Source organism: Harpia harpyja, chromosome Z (assembly GCF_026419915.1).
Source record: "Harpia harpyja isolate bHarHar1 chromosome Z, bHarHar1 primary haplotype, whole genome shotgun sequence".
Lineage (NCBI taxonomy): Eukaryota > Metazoa > Chordata > Aves > Accipitriformes > Accipitridae > Harpia > Harpia harpyja.
In genome coordinates this window covers 19,086,468-19,110,322 of record NC_068969.1, presented here as the reverse complement: position 1 = coordinate 19,110,322, position 23,855 = coordinate 19,086,468, and the positions used below count along the sequence as shown (strand labels likewise).

General features: G+C 46.5%; 1 protein-coding gene across 1 annotated transcript in view; it reads left to right on the top strand.

Annotated features, from left to right (window-relative positions):
* FRMD4B (FERM domain containing 4B) overlaps positions 1-23,855 on the top strand; it is an 86,214-nt gene that overhangs the window by 25,844 nt on the left and 36,515 nt on the right. The window contains exons 5-7 of the mRNA XM_052776779.1: positions 3,824-3,908; positions 15,873-15,929; positions 16,913-16,935. Of these exons, the coding sequence (XP_052632739.1) occupies positions 3,824-3,908; positions 15,873-15,929; positions 16,913-16,935 (165 nt within the window). The remainder of the gene's footprint in view (positions 1-3,823; positions 3,909-15,872; positions 15,930-16,912; positions 16,936-23,855) is intronic.

Sequence of the window (23,855 nt, the reverse complement as noted above, 5' to 3'; positions counted from 1 at the left end):
GACAGAGCTGTGCTGGCAGAAAAGACCAAGCATCATATTCTTAATATTGTTGGAGGTTTTGTTTTCCTTGCAGTCTATGAGGAAAACGAGAGCAGACTGACCTCATTCGCTTTTCATATCTCGGTAAATTTGTGCCTTGTGTGCTTAATTATTTGAAGCACTTCCAAGCCAGAGTCTCTTGTGCAGTTGGGTCGGTTGGCACCGTCGCCTCGCCATGTCCTCCGCATCCTGGTCCTGGAGGGAATGGTTCAAACAAGTGGCACTTTGTTTTTGCTGAATATGTCCTTATTTGTGATGGAGTTCAGGGCTTCTCGTCCCTTCCCCACTTTTAACAGAAAGAAAAAATCCATTTTAAAAGGGATGATGGGCTCTTCAATATATTCACTGTGTTTGATGAGGATCTGGGAGGCTAAAATCTATGACTGCCCAAGAAAGCTGTGAAGGCAATCATATGGCTTGGGCGTTTCTTTGATGGGGATTAATGCTGTTGGCTTGTGATGTTCATTTTGGCCCTCTCTGTTGCAAGATGGTCCTCTACAGGGCAGGGCGTGCAGAGACCTGGGCAAGAAGTAATGTGTGAAGAGTGGGCTTGGAAAGATCAAGTTCTAGAAGCTAATTTTAAGCCTGACTACTCTGGGGTTGTGAGATCCAAACCAAGCAATTAGGAGCCAAGGAGGTGGGCAGTGAGTGAGAAGCAGAGCAGGAAGAGGAGGATACAGAAATAACTAGCGATATAGGAACTGTCTGATCTGTAGAAAATAGATACTCCAGCAGAAAAGCCACTTCAAAACCTGCAGCTCCCTTTGTTACAACCTTTTGGACAAGTAAGCCACTCCAGGCCTTTGCTCCATGGCATATGCCTTGGGTGGTTAGTTCAGACGCTTATCTCATGTGAACACATTGTCATAGCCTATTCCTTAATTAAACTCCCACGGGAGCAGCCGAAATAAACAGTTGCAGCTGTGTGCGCCCGTGGCTTGAATGGAAAAGTGTAGTTGGGCGTGGGGCAAGTGGCACGGAGGGGATGGGCGAAGACCCCCAGCGCTTGGCTCTTGTTCCCTGGGGCTGGACGGTCTGCAGCCGTGCGTGACATGACAGCAGTGGATGCTGCTGCAGGGACAGGGTGTCCCTTGGGCTGGGCGCGCCCTCCTGCGCGGGCCATGCCTTCTGCGGGTTTGAAATAAGTTCAGCCGTGAGTAGAAGAAATACGGATTCGGTGTCGCTTTCGTTTGAGATGCAAGTATAAGGAGGCAGGGCGTTGAGCTGCTGTTCTCGTAAGTGGCAGAGGTGCAGCAGCGTCAGTTCTCAGTATCTTTCAGTGCTGCACTGGACAGTTTCCAGGAGCAGTACTGGTGGGGATCCCCAGATACCTGGTTACGACCTTCCTTTTGTTCATAATTCCTTGGCCCTGAGCTTTTGCTGTTCAGTAATGAAACACATGATAATGCTTTCAGATTTTAATTATTTTTCTTCAGCTGGCATAAACTCAATCCAGTCATGTAAGTTTTCATATGGTATACACAGCTGGTGAAGGACTATATAACGCGGATTTAGGACTTCTAAAAGCGTCGCTCTAGTTTCAAGGATGCTGACAGCATCGGAAATAAAAGCAGAACATACACTTTATGGTGTTCCCAAACATGCTTGCCATCCCCTGAACATCCTTACCTCTGTGGGCCAGTGTTCCCCATCTGTATTGCGGTGATAAGAGCGTACAGCCTGTACCACGGAAGAAACTGAGCACGCAGACCTGGCTGGGGCAGGGGCCAACGCCTCCCCAGTGCCCTCTCCCCAAATCCATAGATCCTACAGTCTCCTGCTACATACCAGCAGTGACTGGGAGCTAGCTCTCTTCAGAGCCAGGGGTACTATCCTGCTTCTGAGGGTAAGTCAGCCATGTCTGACCCTTAGTTGAAAGAAACCGCAAGTGCAAATGAGGTCATTAGTTGAGGATAATTGCCTTTTTGGTGCAGTGGAGGGAGGAAAGCTTTAGCAGGCTGAGGAAGGTCCATGCTGTGAAGGGCTGGTCTGGCAGCAAGCTGGGAAAGGATGAAGAGTGAGGCTCCTGTCCTCTGCTCTACATCTCTGGAGAGAAACACTCAAGTGTATTTAAAGTGAAGTTTAGCAAAGCTGTTCAAAAAAATTATATCAGGTGTGATCAAGAGAGGGTGGAAATACCTGTGGCTGCTACAGTTCTCAGTGAAAGGCGAGGCATGAAAATGTAAAATAGCCTTTCAAATGTCTGAGGCAGGCTGCTGGGCTTGGGTCTGCCCCTTGGACAGGCTATGTGCCTGTAAAATGGGAAAAGTATCTCCTTATCCCACAGACACGTTCTGGGGAGTGCTTTAAAATTAATTTGATGGAACATGCTGTAGGAATGCAAAATATTAAAAAAATATACTATTTAACGTATTGCTTGTCTTAAGTCACAGCATAAATACTGCATACGTTCCTAGCAAGTGCAGTAGTTGCTAGCTTTACTGCTTCCTACCACGTGCTCCACGCTGCTGCTGTGGACTTCTTCCAACATCCTGCAAATCATCTACACCAAGAGATCAGTTGGCTGGAGCTTAAGGCTGTGAGGAGCCTTAGGAGCACCATGGGGCTGTGGGAGGGATTGGCCTGGTTCTGATAAACATAGCGGGTTGTGTGCCCTGTGTTGGGCATCCAGCCCTCCTGCTATCAAAGGCAAGACATTGAGAAGCCCTGGTGTGGTCTGCACTGCCTGGGCAGTGGTGGTGGTGACCCAAGTTTTGGCTGGAAAGAAAAGCGTACCTTCTGTCTAGCACAGTGTGAGCGAGTCTGGACCTAACACATTCATCCTCTGTAAGGAGCTGAAGGATTGACAGGACCATGTTCACACAGATTTGTCTCTCTTTAAACTGACTTGGCAGTTCTGCGCTCCTCAAATTATAGATGTTTTCTCCACACTATTTAATGCATCTCAGCGCTGCTTGGTTTGATGCCTCGAGTGAGTCAGAGAAGCGCACAGACAGGTTGTGTGCAATTTTGCAGAGTGCCAGTGGCATACGTGATGTTTGGTGTAGCTCTGTAACAAACTGGGACCCATCTGCTAACCTTGGCTGGGCCAGAGTAACCATTAATGGGATGGCTTTGGTTGGTGTGTGCCTCTGATGCACCCGTGGCCCTGGGAAGAGGAAGCCAGGGATGGGGAGGAAGGCAGCGAGCGCTGCGCAGAGTGGTGCCTGTAAGGCTGAACAAGTTGCCAGCCCTTCCGTGTAAACCCCTGGTTTTGGGGCTCCCATTGTCATTAGGATGGATGTGCCCGATGGGATGGAGCCGATCCCAAAGCGTTCCTTATGGTTTTTTTTTCTGTTGGGTTTTTTTTTGCTTGTCCCAGTTTGCTTGGAGCAGAGTTAATGGCGCTCAGCCCATTAACTCTCTGCTCCTGGAGGAAAGACTGTCCTGCAGGGCTGCTGCCAGCCCCTCTTCTCCAGCACAGTGCTGGACCGGCTGCAACATGCCATTTGCAGCTACCTTTTCCACTTCTGTGGCTTTATCTGCATAGGAGGGATGGCCTTTGCCCCTTTAGTGTTTGACAGGGTTTTCAAATGAGATGAGAAGTCATCAGATACCTACGATCTATTGAACAAGGAGCTTGTCGTTCCCTGTGTGCTGTCAGCCCATGATTTTCTGCTTGTTCCCTCCTAATAGGCAGGAAATTAAGTGCAGTAGCTCATAGTTCCTCTATGCCATTTTATTGCTAGAGAACAAAACATTGAGGAAATAAAATGATTTGGGAGGAAGATGAAACCTATTCAAGAAAGTAACTGTTTCTTTTTTTTCTTTTTTTTTTTTTCAGGTTCTACATTGAAAGCATTTCCTTTCTCAAGGACAAAACTACAGTAGAGCTGTTCTTTCTGAATGCCAAGTCCTGTGTACACCAGGTAAGGCTCAGCATCTTTCAGAGCTCCTTGTTGTGTATCTCCCTTTTGTTGCTTGTCTGTCACACACAGTCCTGCAAACTTGCGAGGAGCTGCGTCTGATTTCTAGATCTTATTGAAGTATTGAGATCTCAGTGTGCTTAATTGCCTCCTTCACTTAAATGCTGGTGCTTCAAGCAACTGGAAAAGGATGATGACTGTTTCCTTGTCCTGTTTTCGCAGCCCCACTGTGTACTCACCATACTAGAATAAGTCTTAAATACTCAAAAGCTTTTAAGTTGTTTGAAATCTGGGTTGTAACTTCGCAGGTAGGCTCTGTCTCTGTGGGGTATCCTTCTGTACACTGCATAGCAAACACTCAAGGCAGGCATCTCTTTACTGATCTTGAGTCAAACTTGTCTCAAGAAGAAAAGACCTGTGAGGAAGGTCCTATGCTGTGAACTTGGTTCCTAGTTCCCTGATTTCCTGCCTTAATTCAGTGAAGTAGTAAAGTAATAAATCCTATAAAGTAGCAATCAAAGCTAGTTGTTAAAATACTTTCTGTATTTACTCTCTGGTTAAGAAGCTTCCACTGTTTTCTCAAAATGTTCTAATTGGTAAAATATATTTTTTTAAAAGTTATTTCATGATATAGTAGCCAAAATCTTAAAAAAAAAAAAAAAAAAAAAAAAGGTTGATCCGCTGCAGATACATCTTGGTCTGAAAAAGGGAGTAGTGTGGCAGCCACCTTTGCCATGCCCCTAATAACTGGCGGTGCAATAGCAGCTGCAGTTCAATGAACTTTAGCAATGCCTGATGTTTCTGGGATTTTCCAGTTACTGTCAAACTCAGGCACCTGGCGCTTTTCTTTTTTTTACTCATGGTTCAGTCAAAGAGGGTCACTCATTTCTTACAGCCTTTTCTTGGAAGACAATCCTGTATCATTAGCTGGTGGTAGAGCTCAGTGTAGCTGGCCAAAGTTTTCACCTTTAATATGCTTCATATTTTAGAGGATTCTTATTCAGTATCCAGTATTCATTATTTTATGGTGGGATCAGAAACCTGATGTGAAAGTGGTTAATGGCAAAATCGTGACTGTGCTTTGTACAGGAATTGCTTTCTGGAAGGAGTGGAGGAAATTGGTACATTTTTACAACATGTTAAAGTTTTAAAGATGCTTGAAGAACTTGGAGCCTCACTGGTTAAGATTAATAAAAAGCAAATCTCCATTTGACATATCTGCCATTTTATAAATGAAGGGTCTTGGCAACTCATAGTCATCCTTTCAGGGAAAACTGGAGCAGTTTAACTAGACAGACAGTACAAATAATTTTGGAACTGGAAAATGGGTCTGGTTTTAGGATGGAATGTGAAAAATGCCACTGCTATTGAAACAAATGCTGGTCAACATTAAAACATTTGGGTGCAAGTGTATGTGTGTATGTGTATGCATAAAGCGTAAAAGGAAGCAAAGGAGAAGACTAGCGTAAAAAACTTCACTTGCTGATCATAGACACACATGTCATCAAACCAATAAGGAGTTGCTTCTGGCCTGGATAAATATTATTATTCAAGCAGCATAATTTCATATTACTGAAATGAAGTGCTGATAGCACATGAAGCGCTGATGATGCACGGAGTGCTGCAATAAGCAGACTGTGCATCATCCCGTTGAGTTCAGGGCTTTGGGAGCTGGGAGAGGTTTGAATGAAGGCTGGTTCATATTCTCCCCCCATGGCTTGCAAGGTGTGTGTGCTAATTGGTAGCAACCCAAAGTGCCAGCTTCCCTGTTCCTGCAAGCAAAACAGCCAGAAGCAGAGAGGGTTTTCTGTTGTGTCTGGTTTCTGTGGGCAGCGAAGGGACAAGGAGCATCGCTTCCTCCCGAAAGAAGGATCTCCGTGGGCAGCGATGAGCGATTCAGCACGTAACGAAAGCCGAGAGTCCCTGCTCTGCCTGCAGCCCTTTCTGCGCTGGGCAGCTTCGCAGCCCGGCTTCAGCAGAAGCCAGTTTATTTACTTTCAAGATGCATTTGGTCCAGTGGCTTTTAACCTTTTAATTAGGTCTTTTCAAAATATTTTATCCTACTTGGTAAACTTATGGTCAGTCTCTAGGTTTCAAGTAGTGCATGAAGCGCACACAGGACCAATTGTCATATTTAAGCCCACGGGAGGTGGACAAGAGGATGCACAAAGGCACTTCGGATGCGCTCACACAGCACGTCGGCTCCCGTGGTGCTGCCGGGCTCTGTTGTGCTGCGGGGAAGGAGGCACAGGCTGCAGGATGAGTGTGTCCGCTTCTGAATACCAGCAGATGCCCAGCTCTGGTGAAGCAAGTGGTTGATGCTTATTGATGACAGCGAGGAATGTTCCCTGGCATTTCTCAGTTGTTAATCCAGCTCTAGGAGGTTAGACCTGCCTCAGCTTAGTTTCTTCTCTTTTTTTTTTTTTTTTTTTTCCTCCTCTCCTTTCCTTGCCGCATTCATGGAGCGAGGAAACCCCAGTGTCTCAAAGCAGCAACCTATACCCAGCAAATGTGCTCAGGGGTGTTCCTCAATGCACAAGGTGTGCTGGAGGATGTCCTACCAGGGTTGTATCCTAACCTGGATCTTTGCATGAAGCTTCTGCTCTGTGTGGGCCAGGAATGTGGCTCAGAGGATAAACGCTGCAATACCTGGGGTGTGAGAAGACCTACGTGGTTAAGATTGCCTAAAAGCCGGTCATGTTTTTTGCTTTCACAAACCTGGTTCCAAAGTTTTCACAGTAGCTTGTTCCCCATAGGAGACACAGTGTGTGAAAAGCCCAAATCCAGAGTGGTGCAAAAGCCTGATGCTCAAAGGAGTTTGTGTTTGTGCTCTTTTGACATTCCTGAGCGCTGGCATGTGTTGACAGCACAGCAGTGCGTAGGTACCCATGCTTCCGTGGCTTGTATGCTTTAAAGGAAAATGATGCTTTCCTGAGCAGAGGGTGAGCGGGTGACGTTGCCCTGCGTGCGAGATGGTGCATGTCGGTGCTCCTGCTGGCGTGTAGGACACACCACGAGAGCCAGCCGAAGGCGTGGGCCAATACAGCCGGTGCGGTGGTGAAGCTTCGTGCCGGTCCCCCCTCCGGAGGGGATTTATCTGTGGCTTATGAGGTTCAGAGGCTGCATCAGAAACGTATCTGCAGTATTCTCTGAGAGATCTGCGGGCAATCCTGCATGTGAAATCCTGTAAGTGGCTGTATCTAATCAAAGAGAATGGTATCTCCCTAACGAAGTCCAGTGTCTCTGGGTCTAGGCTGGACCTGCTGGGCAGTGTGTGTCGGCTGTCTTGCCCCAGATGACTCCAGAGAGGTTGTGCTCGCAGCTGAATAAAATATCAGAATAAATAATATAGCATATTGAATATATTACTAATTATATGATAAATTACAAAATATGCATGCCGAATAATAAATAATGGAATAAAAACCTGCATAAAAGTTCCAAAGAGGGCAAAGGCTGGCTTGGCGTTCTGTAGTGTGCAGTCATGCTGCTTTTCCTCACCTTTCAACTTCACGTTCCTTCCTGCAAATCTCTCTGCTCCTTTCTGCAAATCGGGTACCACTTTCCCCTGCCAAGGGTTGGAAGAATCTGGGGCTTGTGCATTTTGCAATTTCTGTAGATATTTTGGCAAGGAAGGGGCAAGATAGACAATGAAATCCCTGCTGCCAAAAATGTATTTCTTTCTACTCCCCACCCACTCCCCCACCTCTGTGCTCTTCTGTACAGTCAAAGCTCCTTTGTGTCTCTGGGATCCGTGGTGTTCTCTGCGCAGTCCCCCTCTGCCTTGCCCTCAGCCCCTGCGAGCAGCTGGGGAGCTGGGGGAGACCCCTTTTCCCAAAGCACAAGAGGACTGAGACCTCATTTTCTCTTTTGCGAATCCTGTTTTAGCAGCATTGCAGTTCTGCACCTGGAGCAAGGAATCCCTGTGCACTAAGCGCAAGGCGTCCGTGGCTGCTCCTTTCCACTACACCTCCATCTTAACCCACCACCGCATCAGCACCGGCATCTTCCTTCTGCGCAGTGTAACGTTAACACTGCTTTACACGCCTGGAGAATAAACTTCTGCTGGATTTGCCAACATGACCCGTTCAGTGCTTGCTGCCCTTGCCCTCCCCATGTCTCCTTGCATATGAACTGAATGCAACATTTGCTGTTCCACTCGTAAGAGCACCCAGTGTTTCCTCACCGCTGGTGCGTGCATAAACCTTGGCCTCCAGCCGATATAACAAATGCTGCCAGTGCTCTTGCCCTTCCCTCCTTTCATGTCGAGCTGCCCATTTTTTTTTTTTTTTCCCCTGGTCCGATGCTGCAGTCCCCAGGCCCTCTCAGTCCTGTGTGGTCCAGCCAGCTGCCTGGCTCCTGCTCTCCAGCATCCACGCTGTTTGGGTTGGAGCTTGGAGAAGCTCTATCCACTGCCAGGAACAGCTTGGGCCACCGAGCAGGAGCTGGGAGCTGGTAAAACTTAGATCTCCAGGTCTATGGAAGGGCCTCCCAGCTACTTAGTTAAAAGCTCATTTATCCATGTGTATTTTGGGAGAATACAAAGGCTAGAAGGATGCTTTGTGTATGTCTGGGCTCTTTTTTCTTAAGTGCCTCTCTTTTTCAAGGTTTTGAGAACTGCTGCCTGAAAACCTTCAGTGGTGACAACTTCAATTTAAAAGCTTTCTCTCCTGTCATTGACTTTAAGAAGCTGGGTTTAGATTTATAGCTATCTCTGAAATCTACGGTACAGCTGGAATTTAAAATAGTGAAAGCCTAGCGCTTGGTTTCAGGTGAAATGGGTATCTCAGAATTGATGTGTTTGCACAGGGATAGGGGAGCTTTGTAACATGTTCAGTGTGTTATTGCACAGCCCATGACCATAGCTGGGATACTTTTAAGGAGGTGGGTCGGAACTGGTCACGCACATGTTGATAAATTTGGGAAGATAAATCAGCCTTTTCTTCTTTCAAAACAGCCAAGTTTGGAAAAATAACACCCTACTTGGCTAGCGAAGCACTGTCAAGTTTATTATGCATTGGAGCTAACCTCCATATAGCTCCGCAGCCATACGGTTGACTCTTTGCCAGTCCTTAAAATATGTTCTGTAAACCGAGATCTTGGTCAAGTTGGCCATGTTCCCTTTTTCCTCTCTATATTTGGGTGTCGGGGGGTTTATTTATTAATTTCCCATTTGTTTCAAGGACTTGTAGGAATTACTTTAAAAAAGAAAAAGAAAAAAGTTAAAGGAAATGGAAGTTTTCAGAGGAGTCTCTAACCTTGATAGCTTCGTGAACAGCAGTGCTTGTGAGCACTTGGCAGTCTGAAGACCAGTGCTTACCAAGAAGAGCTGTTGAAACAGACCCCTGGTGTGAGCATAAAGTCTGGCTGGCTTCCAGCTTGTGGCGAGCAAAGTGGTCATATATCAGAGAGCTCTCGAAAGTTTTATAACAGATATTTCCTAATTCTTCCCCATCTCGAGGGAGAGGGGAGCGTTCCCATGCAGCCTTGTAACACAGTGTAGTCTGATCCTAGCCAAGGCTATTAAAATACGCTCTGTCCATTGCCTGTATTTGCTGTTCTGCTCTTGAAGCCTGCATGTGTAAAGCCCAGGATGACGACCAGCAGGACCAGTTGGCTTTCTGCACCTTCAGGGCTGTTATCTTCCATGGGTGCTGGCAGCCTCCTCCGTAGCCTAAACCCCCCCAGCAGTGCGTCAGCAGATGAGAAGGATGGAGCATGGTTATACCTGTGAACAAAATGTGACAGGAGGAGGAAGCAGGACCTCCGTGCTGATGTAAACTGGCAGATCTCCATGGGGCCCCCCTACTTGTTACCCTATGAGACCTCATGTGGGGCTGCGCTGGTGGCTTGGGGAGGGACTTGGCCGTGGTGTGGGTATAGTCAAGTGACTCCACACAGCACCATTGAGAGTGGTTGAGGTTGGTCCAAGGCTGCCTGCTGTAAAGATGGTGATGGTGCCCCTGGGACCTGTTGAGGCTCTTGACAGGGGAGGTGTAGGTTGTGTCCCAGCTGGGCTGGCCCATTGCATATGAAGGTTTAGTTGGTTTGCAGCCAAAGTTTCATGCTGCGCGTCTCTTGATGCAGTCACCTCCTCCTGGGTCTAACTACTGGCTTTAATTGCAATGGAGAGTTTTGCACCTTTGATCTCCTGGCCACAGGGTAAAGATGCTGTGACAGCTCAGCCTGTTCTGTTGTTGGGACGTGTTGGGTATCTCACCGTGGTGCTGGGGTAGGAAAGTGAAAGGCTCTGATTATATGTCAAGTCTAACGACACTTGCCATATACTTGGCTTGCAAACAGGGAAGTCTTTATGTCCTTGCCCCATTGTCTGCTTTTACTCTTACATTGATGCAAAAAAAGCAGCACTAAATGTGCTCCTGTTGCGCTGAACGGTGCAGACAAGTTTCAGAGTAGCTCCTGCTGTCCCTGGAGTTTAATCTAAGTGATGGCCGAAGCACAAAACGCAAGCAAGGGAGATGGATGAGGGTGGTTGGCGGAGACAGCAAAATAAAGGGCGTAACAGAGAAACCTGAAGCTTTTGCTCACCGTGAGGCACTATCACCTTGTTTTTTTGGCTGGGTTGGCCTAAGCTGCTGAGGTGGGAAGCAGCAGGTCCTGCCAGGAGAGAGCTGTGGTGGCTGCTGTACATGCACTGAGTTGCGTTTGGTCTCGGGTCGTGCTCTCGTGTGGCTAGGAAGGGCTGTGGGGCTTAGTGGGTGAAATGAAAGATGTCATGGACCATCTAAATGCTGTGAAGCAGCTGTGAGGCCTCCTGAGCCATCCGGGCTGGGCTCCCCTGTGGGGTAAGTGTGGCACAAGTGAAAATCTGAAGTGCCCTTTCGAAGAGGGTCAGAAGGACCAGCCTTTAATGTGCTCCTCTAAGGGCTCATATTCTGGATCTCCTGCTGGTTTTGTGCTTTTACTTTCTCTTCCTAATGTGCTGGAGGTGGACCTTTGCTTTGCTGTGCTTTTTCTCAGCCCAGCATTTCTGTCTTTGGGAAACTGCTCCCAGTTGAGATGCTCAGCAAAGTTTGGAGCTTCTGATATAGAAGGGAATGGGATGAGGATGGGGTGTTCCGTGCATCGTAGGGCAGCGTGAACAGCAGGTGACACCACCAGGATTGAGATGTAGGTGTGAATGCTGGTAACCGGGACAGGCGCTTTAAAGTTGGATGGTTATTCATTTGCTGCCATTGTTTGCCTCCTTGGTGTAATTAGCCAGTGCAGCCACACTGACAGAGCGAGTTGTTGCGTTTGCCTGACCTAGTTCCACCTGCGCTGCTCAACTTGTGTCGTGTAACAGGTTGTGGCCAACAACCCCTCCTCTCCGCAGCCCGTCCCAGGAGCTCAGGCTGCCTCACGCAGCCTCTGCTCCCAAAGAAGCCTTTAATGCTGAAAAGCTGCTAAGCTTTCTGCATTGCAGGGACCTGCCTTCGTATCCTCTGGCTGTCAGGACATATCGCGAGGATACTGGATCACTTGTGGGAAGTCGCAGTGGTGCTGGGGAAGGGCGTGGGCGCTGGCATCGCTTTCTTCACTTGTGCTGTGTCCACACCCAGCTAATTGCCTCCCTCGGTTTGAATACCTTGTTATAGACATTTGGGTCTTCCTTTCCCTCTAATTGCACCCTTCTTTCTCTCAGCTTTTTTTAATCACCTTTTGGTAATCACAGGTAATTATATTCAATATTGTGGCTGTCTTGAGGCTATTCAATCATAGTGTGTGTATATGGGGGCATCACCGGTTAATATGAAATTTTAAAGGGCTTGGTCTGAGGGAATAGGTGTGTTGGTATCTCAATTCTCAAATCTTCAGCTGAAGTGTTTTTGTTGTCGGTCTTTAATCTCTGGAGGTTACACGTGGTTTGAAGAAACCATATTAGTTTGCATTTCTTGTTCTGGCCCTAAAGAGTTAAACGTGACAGTTCCTGTGTTGTTTATTTTTTTTAAGCTGCTTTAGTCTGAGTTTACAGTCTAAAGATTTGCTTAGCACAGTTAATGCTCATCTGACTATCTTCATTCTTGATCTGTGTTTTCATCAGGATTTCAGACTTGTATCTCTGTGACAGTAAGTTCTAGTGTTGTTGCTGTGTCTAATGAGGGTTCACTGCTCTATTCATAACTGAGCTTGTGATTTTTTTTTTTTATCACATAAGTCTGTGTCTGTGCAGCAAAAGACTTGAGCTCCCATCTGAATCGGGGGCTAAATTCTGCCCACGGGCACTGAAGGCAGGAGTTAGTCTTTACTAGCTGCCGAGATAGTGACCTATTCCCGCTCTACAGTAATTGCCACCCGGTTTGGACATCTGCTACAACCTTTTATTATTCTGATGTTTGTCAGTATGACAAAAGCCACCACCTGAATCCGCTGGACTAAATGTAGTGTTTACATAAGCTAGTGGCCTTTTGGAGAGCTACACGAGGGGCCGAATCTGTCTCGCTGGTTAAAATGATTGGTCCCTGTGCAAACTCTAATTGAAGAATATCAGTTTCATCCCCTCCTTGGAGCTGCACCCGCTAGTCTGTTTAAATTTATTTACATCTAAAATGTAGAAGACTCAGATTCCATTATCTGAATTACATCCATCTACTTAACCTCACACTAGTGACCTTGTTTCCACTTGGGATAAATCTTAGGAAAACCTTCCATCTTCATCTTCGACACGTGGCCGTGAGAGCACTCACTGCCCTGGCTCCCAGGGTCCCCCACCTGCTCACTGAAGTCTCTGCTTAAATTACCCTCGCAATTGCAGGTATTACAAATGAATTTTCTTACAGCCGTTTACCCCATCTATTTTTTGAATTTGACCTTGCTGTTAAAGCGATGCTAAAACAGAGATCCCCATCTGCCAGCCTTAGGGACAGAAAGATGGTTATAAAATCCAAATATTGCCTGGGTGGGAAGAGTCGCGGTCCTGCACTCCTGTCTGAGTGACATGTATCACTGTATGGATTTGTGTCAAGCCAAGGGCTGTCCAAACTCCTTGACGGCTCAGGGCTGGATTACATTATAGCAATGGCCAACTGGGGAACCAGATGGCAAATAATGTTATATTATGACGGAAAATAATTCCAAGCTCAGAGGGAATTGTCCACGAGACTGTCACTTGTATAGCATTAGTCTGTTAGATAAAGGCTGAGCTGGGCTTTGGCATCCCTTGCTTCAAATCCTTGCTCTGCTGCTTAGCTACTGCATGATCTCAGGGCAGTCCCTTTGCCTCCCTGCATCTCTTTGCTTCTTTGAATTTTAGCCCCTTTAAAGGGTAAGGGTTCTCCTGATTGCTCTTTGGGGGTTTTTTTTGGTGCAGAGCCTCCCTCAGAGTGGCACCCGTCTCCTGCCACTGTTACTGTCTGGTGATACGTGGGAATAATTAGGGCTGGTTCACCCTGTTCTGAGGTTTGCCACAGCTGGAGAGCCGCGGTGGCAGCCCTGCACCTGGGGTGTCCTGTTTATCCCTTTTGCTCTGGTCAAGACACCTTCAGTGTCTTGTTTGAGAGAGGTCAGGTTAGGGAGGACCTTTTTTCTTGTTCACTCCTCAATACAGCTTCTAAGCAAACACGTTCGAAACTGAGGACATCGGCACAGCAAACCCCTCCCTATGAAAGCAGAGACTGAAACTTCGTTACCTGAAGAAGGCAGTCCCCCTTCAGCCTGTTTGGTCTCCTAAAACCCTAAATGAAGTGGTTTGTGGGATCACTTTTAACTTTTGTGGCAATGCTATAGCAGCCTAGTAAAGTGACCAGAGTTTCTTAATGCTCATATTTAGGACTGAGTAAATAAACGCAGAAGAGCAGCCTGGTAATTACTATTGCTAATTAGTTAATGGTTGTGAGGTGCTTTGAAGATGAAAAATGAAGAGGTGCTGGGTTATTAAGTCCCTAACACCCCTGTAATGCCAGCAGCAGCTATTGCTATGGGTCAGCAGAGACTCACTGCTGCAGTTTTTCTTGGAGCCAGCAACAAAGAGAAGAGGACCTTTGATGTGAGAATTGCATTTGGATAGTTAAATCTCGATGAGTTTCTTGTATGCTTAAAAGGTGATGAGCCGCATGTAGCTGATTCTGCCTTGGGGCAGGGAGATGGTCTTCATGAGGAGCTTTTAAGGTCCCTTCTGGCCCTGTTTTCCCTGATTTTGTGGTCCAGGGACAGCTTTGCTGAACTAGAGCCCGTCTTTCCTGCTGAGCAGAGGTTCCCTGCGATGGGATTTTTCTCATGCGTGGGTTTCCTGCCTGCTGGTGCAGCGGAGCGCAGTGCTGGGGTGACCTGATCTCTCATAATCCTTCCACTGCCACAGTTGGCCTCGGAGGCTGTTTGAGCAGATGCAATTTAAGCTCAAAAAAGGCAGCTCAGATGTGCATGACAAAGACTAACCTGATAGAGACCTGGAAGTAACAAAGTACCTTAAAATTGCACCCACGTGAAGAGTTTCTGGGCTTTTCTCTTAAGCATCAACATGAAAGAGATCTGAAGGAAGGATGAACTTGAAGCTTTTTTTTTTTTTTTCCTCCTAATTCATGATGTGCCCCTCCTCTCCTAATAAAATATGTCTGGGAATGCTTTGGAGGCTACTTCTGCATAGCTGTTGCCACACCTGTTGGGAAGGGGAAATTCCTCTTTGTCTGCCATTGGGGAGCAGCCTGGGGGCGTGCTGCTGCTGGAATGTTTTATTGATGAAGCAAGCAAAAAAACCCTTCCTTTCCATGAAAATTGAATTATTTGTTTGTTCGCTTTTGAATTTAGCCTCTGTGGGCCAGACCTGCAGCTGTAGTAAATTAGCTCAGCTCCAGATGTGCCCTATATATTTTGAGATGTCATTTTCCTGTATCTGTATGTAATTTTGTAGATCTTCCTGCTACGCTGGTTTTGGCACTATTTCAGTTTTTGGTCTGCTTTGTCCCCTCATTCAGCCAGCACATCCTGGGGACGGAGGGTGTGCTGGGATCTCAGTGGCAGGAGACGGGCATTGTGTCCACTACCTTCACTTGCAGGAGATCGATAAGGAAAAAAAAAGATCTGTATTCATGGGCTGGTTCATGGTCTCAGTTTTGTCCTTTATAGACAGTTTGCAGGATGTGGTAGGTGCAAGGGCTAACTTTGACAACACAAGAGTCCAACTGTAAGTGTATCTCCTTTACTCTTCCAGTGTTAACTGCTGGTCCCAGTATAGAACCAACACCAGGGTTTTTACTGTAAGAAACTAACTTCCAAAGATTGCGAGCAGGAAAAAAAGGATCCTTATGTGGTTTTGATGTTTTGGCATTTATCAGCTGTGCACCCCTGAAGTCACTGAGTGCATAGGGCTGTCAGGACAGGACTGGTTTGGGAGTGGGGTTAAGCCACGGGAGATTTCCAGCATGGGGGTCCATGCAGTTTTCCTGACCGCTGCACTACAACTCCCGTGTGCTTGCAAGAACTGAAGGCTGTAAGATCCAGACTGCGTGGGGCAAAGGAAGCTTAGTTATGCTCTCCTTGTCATTAGTATCGCTCATCTAGCATCAGGGGTGCGCATACCACCATCGCAACAAAGAACTGCGGTGCCCCGAAGAGGTGCTGTGCTTCAAACTGTAAAAATACCTCTCGTTCAACCGTGCCTCCCTGCTTCACGGCAAGTTGTCCGTGCAGTTTCTTGCAGCGCGCAGGATCAGGTCCCTGCCGAGCCGTGCCCCCATCAGCTGCAGTAACGCGAAGCAGCTCCCTAAATAAAATGCAATCGAGGGCAGATTTGTGAAGAAAACACTCGAGGGCGAGAGAAGGGTTTGGGGGAGGAGGAGGAGGAGGAGGAGGAAGGGCTGCTGCCGCGGTGTAGACGCTCACAAAAGGGGGTGGCGGGGAGGGGACTCCGGCCCCGGGGCGGAACTCGCCTTCCCGGGCTGGCCCCGGAGCCGCCCCCGCGGGGAGCGGAGCGGAGCGGAGCGGGTCCCGGCGGGGAGCGGGCGGTTCATGTTCTGCTCTTTCCCGGTACAGGGGCAGATTGAAGTGGAAAGCGAGACGGTCTTCAAGTTGGCAGCCCTGATTTTGCAGGTAAGCGCCTCTTCCTCCTGCTTTTTGGTCGGTTTTCGGATACCGGTGGCTCGGACTTGATTTAGTTCAGCTGCTTTTCTGGGTTCCCCCCTTTATAAAGACAAGACCATGCAGCGTTGTTTTATAGTCTCCGCAGCTGGGGGGGGGGGAAGCTAAAAAACTTGGGAGTTGTTTTTCTCATAGGCAAGTGAAATAAATATTTATTTGAGGAATTTTAAATTGAAAGAGGGAAGAGGAAAAGCTCATCAAGGGAAGTCATTTATTCAGGCAGGTTTCCATCCAGTTTATCACTTATTCTAATTTTAATATGTTCTGGAGAGCTGGGAAGAAAAGAGTATCGTACTGTGGCTAAACTTGCTATATTATACCTGTGAATCTTTCAGAGCACATGTTTTTGATACCTCTGTCACGTTGAAATATGTTATGTCAGTTTTTCCTCTCCTTAATCAAGTTTTGTTGTACTCAGACTTAAATTCTGGTTGTTTACAACTTTCTATGAAACAAAATGTTACCTTTAAAATGTTGGGTTTTTTCCCCACTGTATTTGCAGTGACAAAATGCTACAGCAAAGCTGCAGTGGCTTGATCTGCCTGAACTGTTGTTTTCATCTCGAGTGAGCACAATTTCTCTCAACTGCTGACCTGCCTGTAAAGCCGACCTTTAGCTGGATGTGGTCAGCTGGAGAGAGAATTGTATTTCACTTTTTGTGCAGTGAAAGTGACGTTTGATTTGCAATATGAAATTCATCCCCATTTTGGAAGCCATTTTATTTATGGTGTAGGTGGATAATCTACAGCTGGAAGCGTAAAGGGCCAGGTTCTGTTCTTGAATACGTGCAGGCAGCCTCCATGCTTTGCATTGAGTGTAACTGGGGTCAGGATCTGGCCACAGAGCTGTGGGAGTGGGGAAGTGAACAATGCTGGGAAAATCGAGGACTTTTGAAGAGATCATGTTTTAATTCTGTCACTGTTTTTCAATTGTAGGAAGCTAAAGGGGACTATTCCAGGTAATAACATTTTCCTTTCTAATACTAGTGTGCTTGATGGATGTGTTTTTCTGTGTTGGCATTGTATTGCAAACAATCAAAAATGGGGGTGAAGTCGAGCCGGGAGCAGTGGCTGAAGAAAGTGAAATGCACTGCTGGGCTGGTTAAAATCTGAGTTGGCAGGGTGAGTAATGCCTTTTGTGAGCAGGCTCTGAGTCAAAACAGTTTTTTCAGGCCGTGCTGCTTTGCTCCCTTCCCCAAACGTGGGTGCCAAAGTGGGACGGGGAGAAAGCTCCCACTCTTTCCTACTAGAAAGCCTGTACTTTGTACTGCGGCTTGGGTTGCATCTGGGCGACCTTGCCTGCAACGCTGCCCGTGCAGTGGCAGCACGTGCAGAGAGACGCGGAGCCCGTCGGCTGCCCGTGCCGGAGATCAATGAGCCGCTTTCTTCTGCAGCTGCCCCGCGGGGCCTCCCCCTTCTCGCACTTGACCCGACAGTTGTGTTGTAGCTGGTGTGCGACCCGGTTGCTGGGCTTTAGACAGCTAAAGCTGCATCATCAGGCTGGGCTTGCCCTTGGAGATCGCTTTTTACCATGCACTGGTTATGATAACTGGCCGTGGGGAGGAGGTGGGGTTGCGCTCAGACCTGTTAGAACCAAGGGAAAAGACCTTCAATTAGAAACAGCTCGGTAAGCAAATAGAAATTCAGAAGGTTGGCTTTGGTCATGTTAATATTTTACTACTTGCTGAGTTTCCCTGTAGGAAGAGAGGTGTTTTTACACTTTAGCTACAGCAGCTTTCAAGAACCATGCTTTGAAAATGCTCAGTAAAGAGCCATCTACTTAAATGCGGGGAGCAAATCACATCTGACTGCCAAAGTGACGTACTCTGCTTTTCCTTCAGCGCACAGTTGTCAAGTAAGTGCCAGTGCTGCTGCCCAAGACCCTTCTTCTCCGAGGGCCATCCCCTCCTCTGCTGAAGGACATGCTCTGTGAAGTCCATCACATCCTCCTCCTCCTCCTTTTTGTTGGCATGCTCTCACGCCTGCAAGGAGGAAAAGATGTCCTTGTGACTAAGTCCAACTGGATGGGCTGGCTATACAGACAATTTCTGTTCTTATTCACGCTGCAGGCCTGCTTTGTGACCCACAATATATTGCTCATAGCTGTAGTGTGCTGCATTTTTCTCTAGAAAGACCGCTTATCTTGCCTGATCTCAGCGGGACACCCTAAGCTTAACTCAGTTTAGGCACTGATAACCAGAGAACCGCCCTTCACTTGACCAGTAAATTGTTAAACTGTAGCAACTGGTGGCACCTGCTCTCAATTCTCGCGAAAAGGGGTTAAGGTTAAAAACTAGCTTTGTGGTGAAAACCCCCCTTATGTGGTTTAAACTTAACACCGACTCCTTATCATTTGCCATAAGTAGGTTTGTAAGCATTTCTTCACATGCCCAAGAACTGAGTCTGTGGTTATTTTCCATGTCTCTGCGGGCATGTTGCAAGGAGTGGATTGCCCGTGGTTACCTTCAAAAGTATTTAAGGAAAATTGGAGGGAAGAATACTCTGCTGCAAGAGGGATTTCCAAGTGCAGCTCTTCCCCTAACAGTTGCAATGAAAATAGCTGCAGCAATTGTTTCCTCTGTTAAACAAAACATACGTTATGCCTCCATAGCAAATGAGCATGGCCAGCTGTCAGAGGCACAGTGAGCACAACAGATGTGAAGGAATTTCATTTTACATATCACAAGTGGTCGTTTGGACCACCGCTGATAAAGCACTAGCTTAATTACCGGCGTATCTTAACAGATACTGCGGGACTGGTCTCCCCTGCCAAACTCGCCCGTGACACAAAATACGTCCTTGCACCGGTGCTGCTTGTGCAGTGCGGTTGCCTCTGCGGTGTCTTGGGTTTGGTGTGTTCAGTGTTCGCTGTCATTTGGCAATTCCACTTTGAATCACTTTCTGGAATGTGGCTCTTGCACCATTTCTGCTTGCGTGAGAACACACGGGTTAATTTTTTTTATATTGGATTAGTGCTGCATGAACTCCTGGTAAATACAGGAATTGCCTGAAGTCCTAGAGATTAGCTTTCTGGAAGTGAAAAAATGGGCCAGTCCAGACAATGCTGGTGATCTCTGCTTGGCTGATTTTTCACGCATCCCGTAGGGAGCTGCTCCATGGAGACACGTCCTGCGGTGGGGTCACTGCGCGGTATTCCCGCTGACTTCAGCTGGGAACAGGCAGATCAGTACCAGGGTCTGAACGCTTCAAACTCCTGTGGCTCTGCACGCTTCAAACTCCTGTGGCTCTGCAGTAACCCCTTTCCCAATCCACTGCTCAAATTCTCAGATAACGTCTTGATGGCACAGAGCAGCAATCTCCCAAGAAACACCCTCCCTTACCCCGTGCTGAGTGGGTGAGCACATTCTTTTGAAATCTGTTTATTTTCAGTGAGCAAACCTGATGTGTGGGCGCTTGGAGAAAGTAAAAACTTTTGCTTTTTTCCCCCACAAAGGTCACTCTGGAGGCACTTTGCAGTCTGGTAGCACTGACAGCGTGAAAGTATCAGGGTCTTTGGGGTTTGGACCCTGAGGTCCTGCACTGGGCTGTTAGGACAAGGGTATGCGCCTTATTGTTCGGAGAGAGGCTTTATGTAAGATAAACTACCCAAGTCCCGCTTTGAGAGGACCCTGGCTTTTAAAACATCTTGATAAAACTTAAGTACATGCTTCAAAATTGCACCCGCAGCATGTCCATTGCATATGTGCAAGTTTCGGACAGCTCTGGTTTCTCAAAGGCAGTCTAAAATGACTGCAGCCCGCAGGAGGAATGATTAACGAAGATGACAGCGGACCACGATCGGTGTAGCTCACCGCACACCCAGTTCCTTTTCCTGTTTACCGAACTGGTGATCCCAGCCAAGATAATTACCCCCTGTATGTGACGAAGAGCATGCCGCAGGGATGCTCGGTGAGCCCTTCCTCTCCCCGGTACATGGGACGGTGTCGGGGCTGCCATGGGCAGAGCGGTTCCTCCCGAGAGTCTTGCAGCTCTGATATTCCCAGCAAGTCTGGGATGCTGCAAGTCCATGGCTCTCTGCCTTCCTGTGCAACAACTAGGCACGTTTTCTTCGAGAGGAGAGGTGTAACGCTTTGCTCGTGTTTGCTTTTCACGACTCGTCTATGACTTCCAGTTGACTGCTTCTCTGTTTAAACTGAATTCCCATCAGTTTTTCTCCAGCTCCTGTAATAAGAACCTCAAGCGAAGTATTAGTCATTAACGGTAGTTTTGAAATTCTGCATTAGTTAATTGTACTCATCCACTCTCATATTTGCAAATGCAAGAACAAAAAAAGCGGCATCCCTGGTTTTACAAAATGTAGTTTTTTAAGCTCTATACAAGGGTTTTAAATAGAAAGTTTAATTCAAGTTGCAGGTTCTGGCATGGTTCAATTTTGGGGAAAAGAAGTCCAAATTCTATTTATTTTAAGGATTTTATTTAAATTTTAAGGAGACCTAATGTCTTGACAAGCAAGCAAAATAATAGATCAGTCTGGTAATTATTCATCGTGAAAATATGTAACATATGAAGTCTTGCCTCCTTTTGCCTCCTTGGGAAATAAATGATTTAGCTGTTTTCAGTTTACAGACTAAGCATCTGCCCTCGAAAATGCTATGCAATAGTATATAGTATTATTTTTCTTTGTCGCTTGATGAAAGAGACAGTTTATAACTGAGGTGTCCTAAATGCTGTCCTTCTAGCATTAGAAAAACATTTATTAAAATCAGATTAGCTACGGGGACTATATAAGGAAAGTAACTTTAAAAAAAAAAGTTTATTTTCTGACTGATAATCTTGGATCATATTTTCCTCAGTAACATTTCCAGTACTGAAACCCAGCCATGCTGCCTGAAATTTAGTTAAATTGCTGGAGGAGGGCTTCCATTTTCTTTAAATAGCTGACGCATTTGATTTTGGATCTGGCCTGTGGGCTGCAAAGATAACTCCCGACTGGTATAACATAACACAGACAAAATAATGAATTCCTGATAGCTGACATGTGCGAGGCACAGGGGTTTATCGTTACATGGGTGATAAACACAGTTTGTAGAAGGAAAAGGGTTGTGTGAAAGATACCTCTCAAGCTGCGGCTATGGAGTAATTGGTTCAGAAACTCCTGAATTTAAAAACTTTACTGAGGAAAAAATGAAGTGCTTGGTCTAGGTGCAGAAAACTGGTATTAACAATTTGCTCCTAATTAGGAGTGAGTTATCAGTATTAGATTTTTAGGTAGCGTTTGCTTGGGAAGATGACTATTTTGCCAAACAAATTGGAAAATCTCTTGGTGGAAAAGAATGTGGAAATGATAACGTGGGCAGTGCTAGAAAATAGCTGCTTGGAAGAAGTTAATAATTGTCTGATAGCAAAGCACCTGTTCACTGTACTGCTTACCCCAGGACTTAAGGTAGCTTCAGAAACAGGACACACCTGAGGGTTTTGGGTTTTTTTTTTGGAGGCTGCTTATCCAGCCTGTTTTTGGAAATCTCACCAGGTTCATATGACCAAAACTCCAGGTGTGGCCATGGCCAGGGCTGGGGTCAGAGCAGAAACGCAAATTTGGACTGAATCTCCCAGTTGTTGCTACTCAGCTCTCTGGTTTGCATCCTGGAGAGGTCTCAGAGGACTCAAGGTGGATCCATGTGGCGTGAATGGAGCCCACCTCATGGGTGCCAGCCACTAATGGGTGCTCAGGCTGTGGGGTCGGGCTAGAATTGGCCTAAAGAAAGCCCTGAAATGGGTACAGCGTGGGTGTCAGGTCCCCAGCACAAACCCTTTTGCTCCACAGACCTGCTCCTATTAGGCTGCCCTGTTGGATGAGGAGACCTGTTGTGAACTGTTGACTGGAAGCTCTTGTCCAGGACCATTGGGATTGGGGATGGGTTACAAGGGGACATCAGCGCTGGTCTCATGCGGAGGACAAAGACCTGAGCGCGGTCTGGGTGCCTCTTTCGGCCCCTGAGGGTTTGCTTCCACGTGTATCGGTGGGTGACACAAAAGAGCTGGTGGGTCACCGTAGGATTCACTCTCAGGGCATCCATCTGGTGCCTGTCATAGGCAGCACTGGGGTTTAGTTTATGATTTTCTTTTCCATGCAAGTGCACTTTTAAAATGCCCATGCACTGATATTTACAGAGGCTTTCTCTAGCGTGACCCACTGCTCCCTGTGGGCTGTGTCTGCCTCGCCGTAAATCAGTGCTCAGCACTGGCGCGGCGGTTGTGCTCCTTGTGCTCCATGGCTGCTTGTTTGCCAAGTGAGTCATTGTGTATTTTGCCTTTCAGCTGCGACTCTGCACACTTTTTCTTTAAATACCTTGTTAGGCACTTGCTCCTGAACCATTAACTCTGTCTCAGTTAAACCCAGCTGTGTGCTTTTCTGAGCTCACTCTTTTGCAATAAAGAACTAATTTGAAACAAGATGAGCAAAGATTTATTAACTTAGGGCCTGCTTGCTGAGGGTGTTGATTACTTCACTTTACTTGGGAACATCTAATGAATCAAGGTAGTAAATGAACAAGTTTAGGGAAAGTCACGTTTGATATATATTTCATACGATGATAATGATTCCCCTCCTTGACAGGTATCAGATACCCACTTTCCTGAAGAGCTCTGGTTAATTGAATCTTATACCCTCTTCAAAGAAAGCTGGTTGAAAACTGCAGTAATTTTTCTCTAGCAGTGTGCAAGTCTTGTTTTTCTTGATGAGTCACTGCAGTTCATTTTTGGGGTTATACACCCCAGTGTACCATGAAGAAGGGGTAGCCGAGGGAAGGCATCAGGCAGAGGAGAGCTGCACAGGGAGCTGCTGAACTCCGTCTCCATGAGCACTTCGCCAGCAGTTCCGAGATGAAAATGTCATTCTGTCCTGGTGGTTTATTTTTCAATAAAAAGTGGAAATTCACTGTGTAAACCAGCTGCAATTACAAACAAATATGTAGTTAAGACCCTAATTTTTGGCTAGACTTTTAACAGCAAGGGGTTGGTTTTTTTTTTTTTTCTGCTGGTGCTACTTGTAGATTCATGCAGTTCAGGGCAGACCAAAGCATACATAGTCTCTGCAATGATGTCATTTTAATGGTTTGGGTTTTTCTACAATTTCCTGTTTTAAAGCAGTTCTGCAAGGGCTCTCAAGGAATTGATGTAGTATACTTATTATGTAGCAGATGAATTGGGCTGAATTAGGTGGAAGCACTGTGGGTGAAATGAGCAAAAAGGATTAGATGGAGAGAAAAAAAAGGATGTTTTCAGTAATTTAATAATCTGATCTAATGGGATTTACTACTTGCATATGGCAATGTAACTTTTAATGTTTACATATAATTATGGCAGTTTGGTAAGGAACACACATTTTTAGACTTCATATGCATGATGTTCATACAGTTTCCTGAGGGGCAGCAAAGGGGTGGTTGTATTTTGTCCTCTTTAATTGTCCCTCCACAGTCCTTTGTTTGCTTTGCTTTGCTTTGCTTTTCATTTAAGGCACTTTTAACTCAGAGACGCAGTGCTATAGTGGGTACAACCCAGCCACCAAGGGAGGGCTTTTGCCTGTGCTCTGCATCCAAAGCAGATGAGAGACAAGGCAAGCATGGTGCTAGAAAATTCATCATCTCCCAAGTTGTTTCCCATGCAGGGGACAAGTCGGAGGCATGTTGCTGTCGTAGCTGTTAGGCTTGGAGTAGCATCGTGGCATCCACAGCCTGAGGTAAAAGATGCTCTCCCCTTTGTTCCTAGAAATTCCCTCAAGTACAGGTTAAGCATTAAAACACATTGCCTTTTCCTGTCGTAAAATTAAATTTCATGGCTTTTGCATTATAATGTATTCACCTCCCTTCTGTTGAATATCTGGAAAACTTTGTCAGGTCTACAGAGAGTTTCTGCAGCC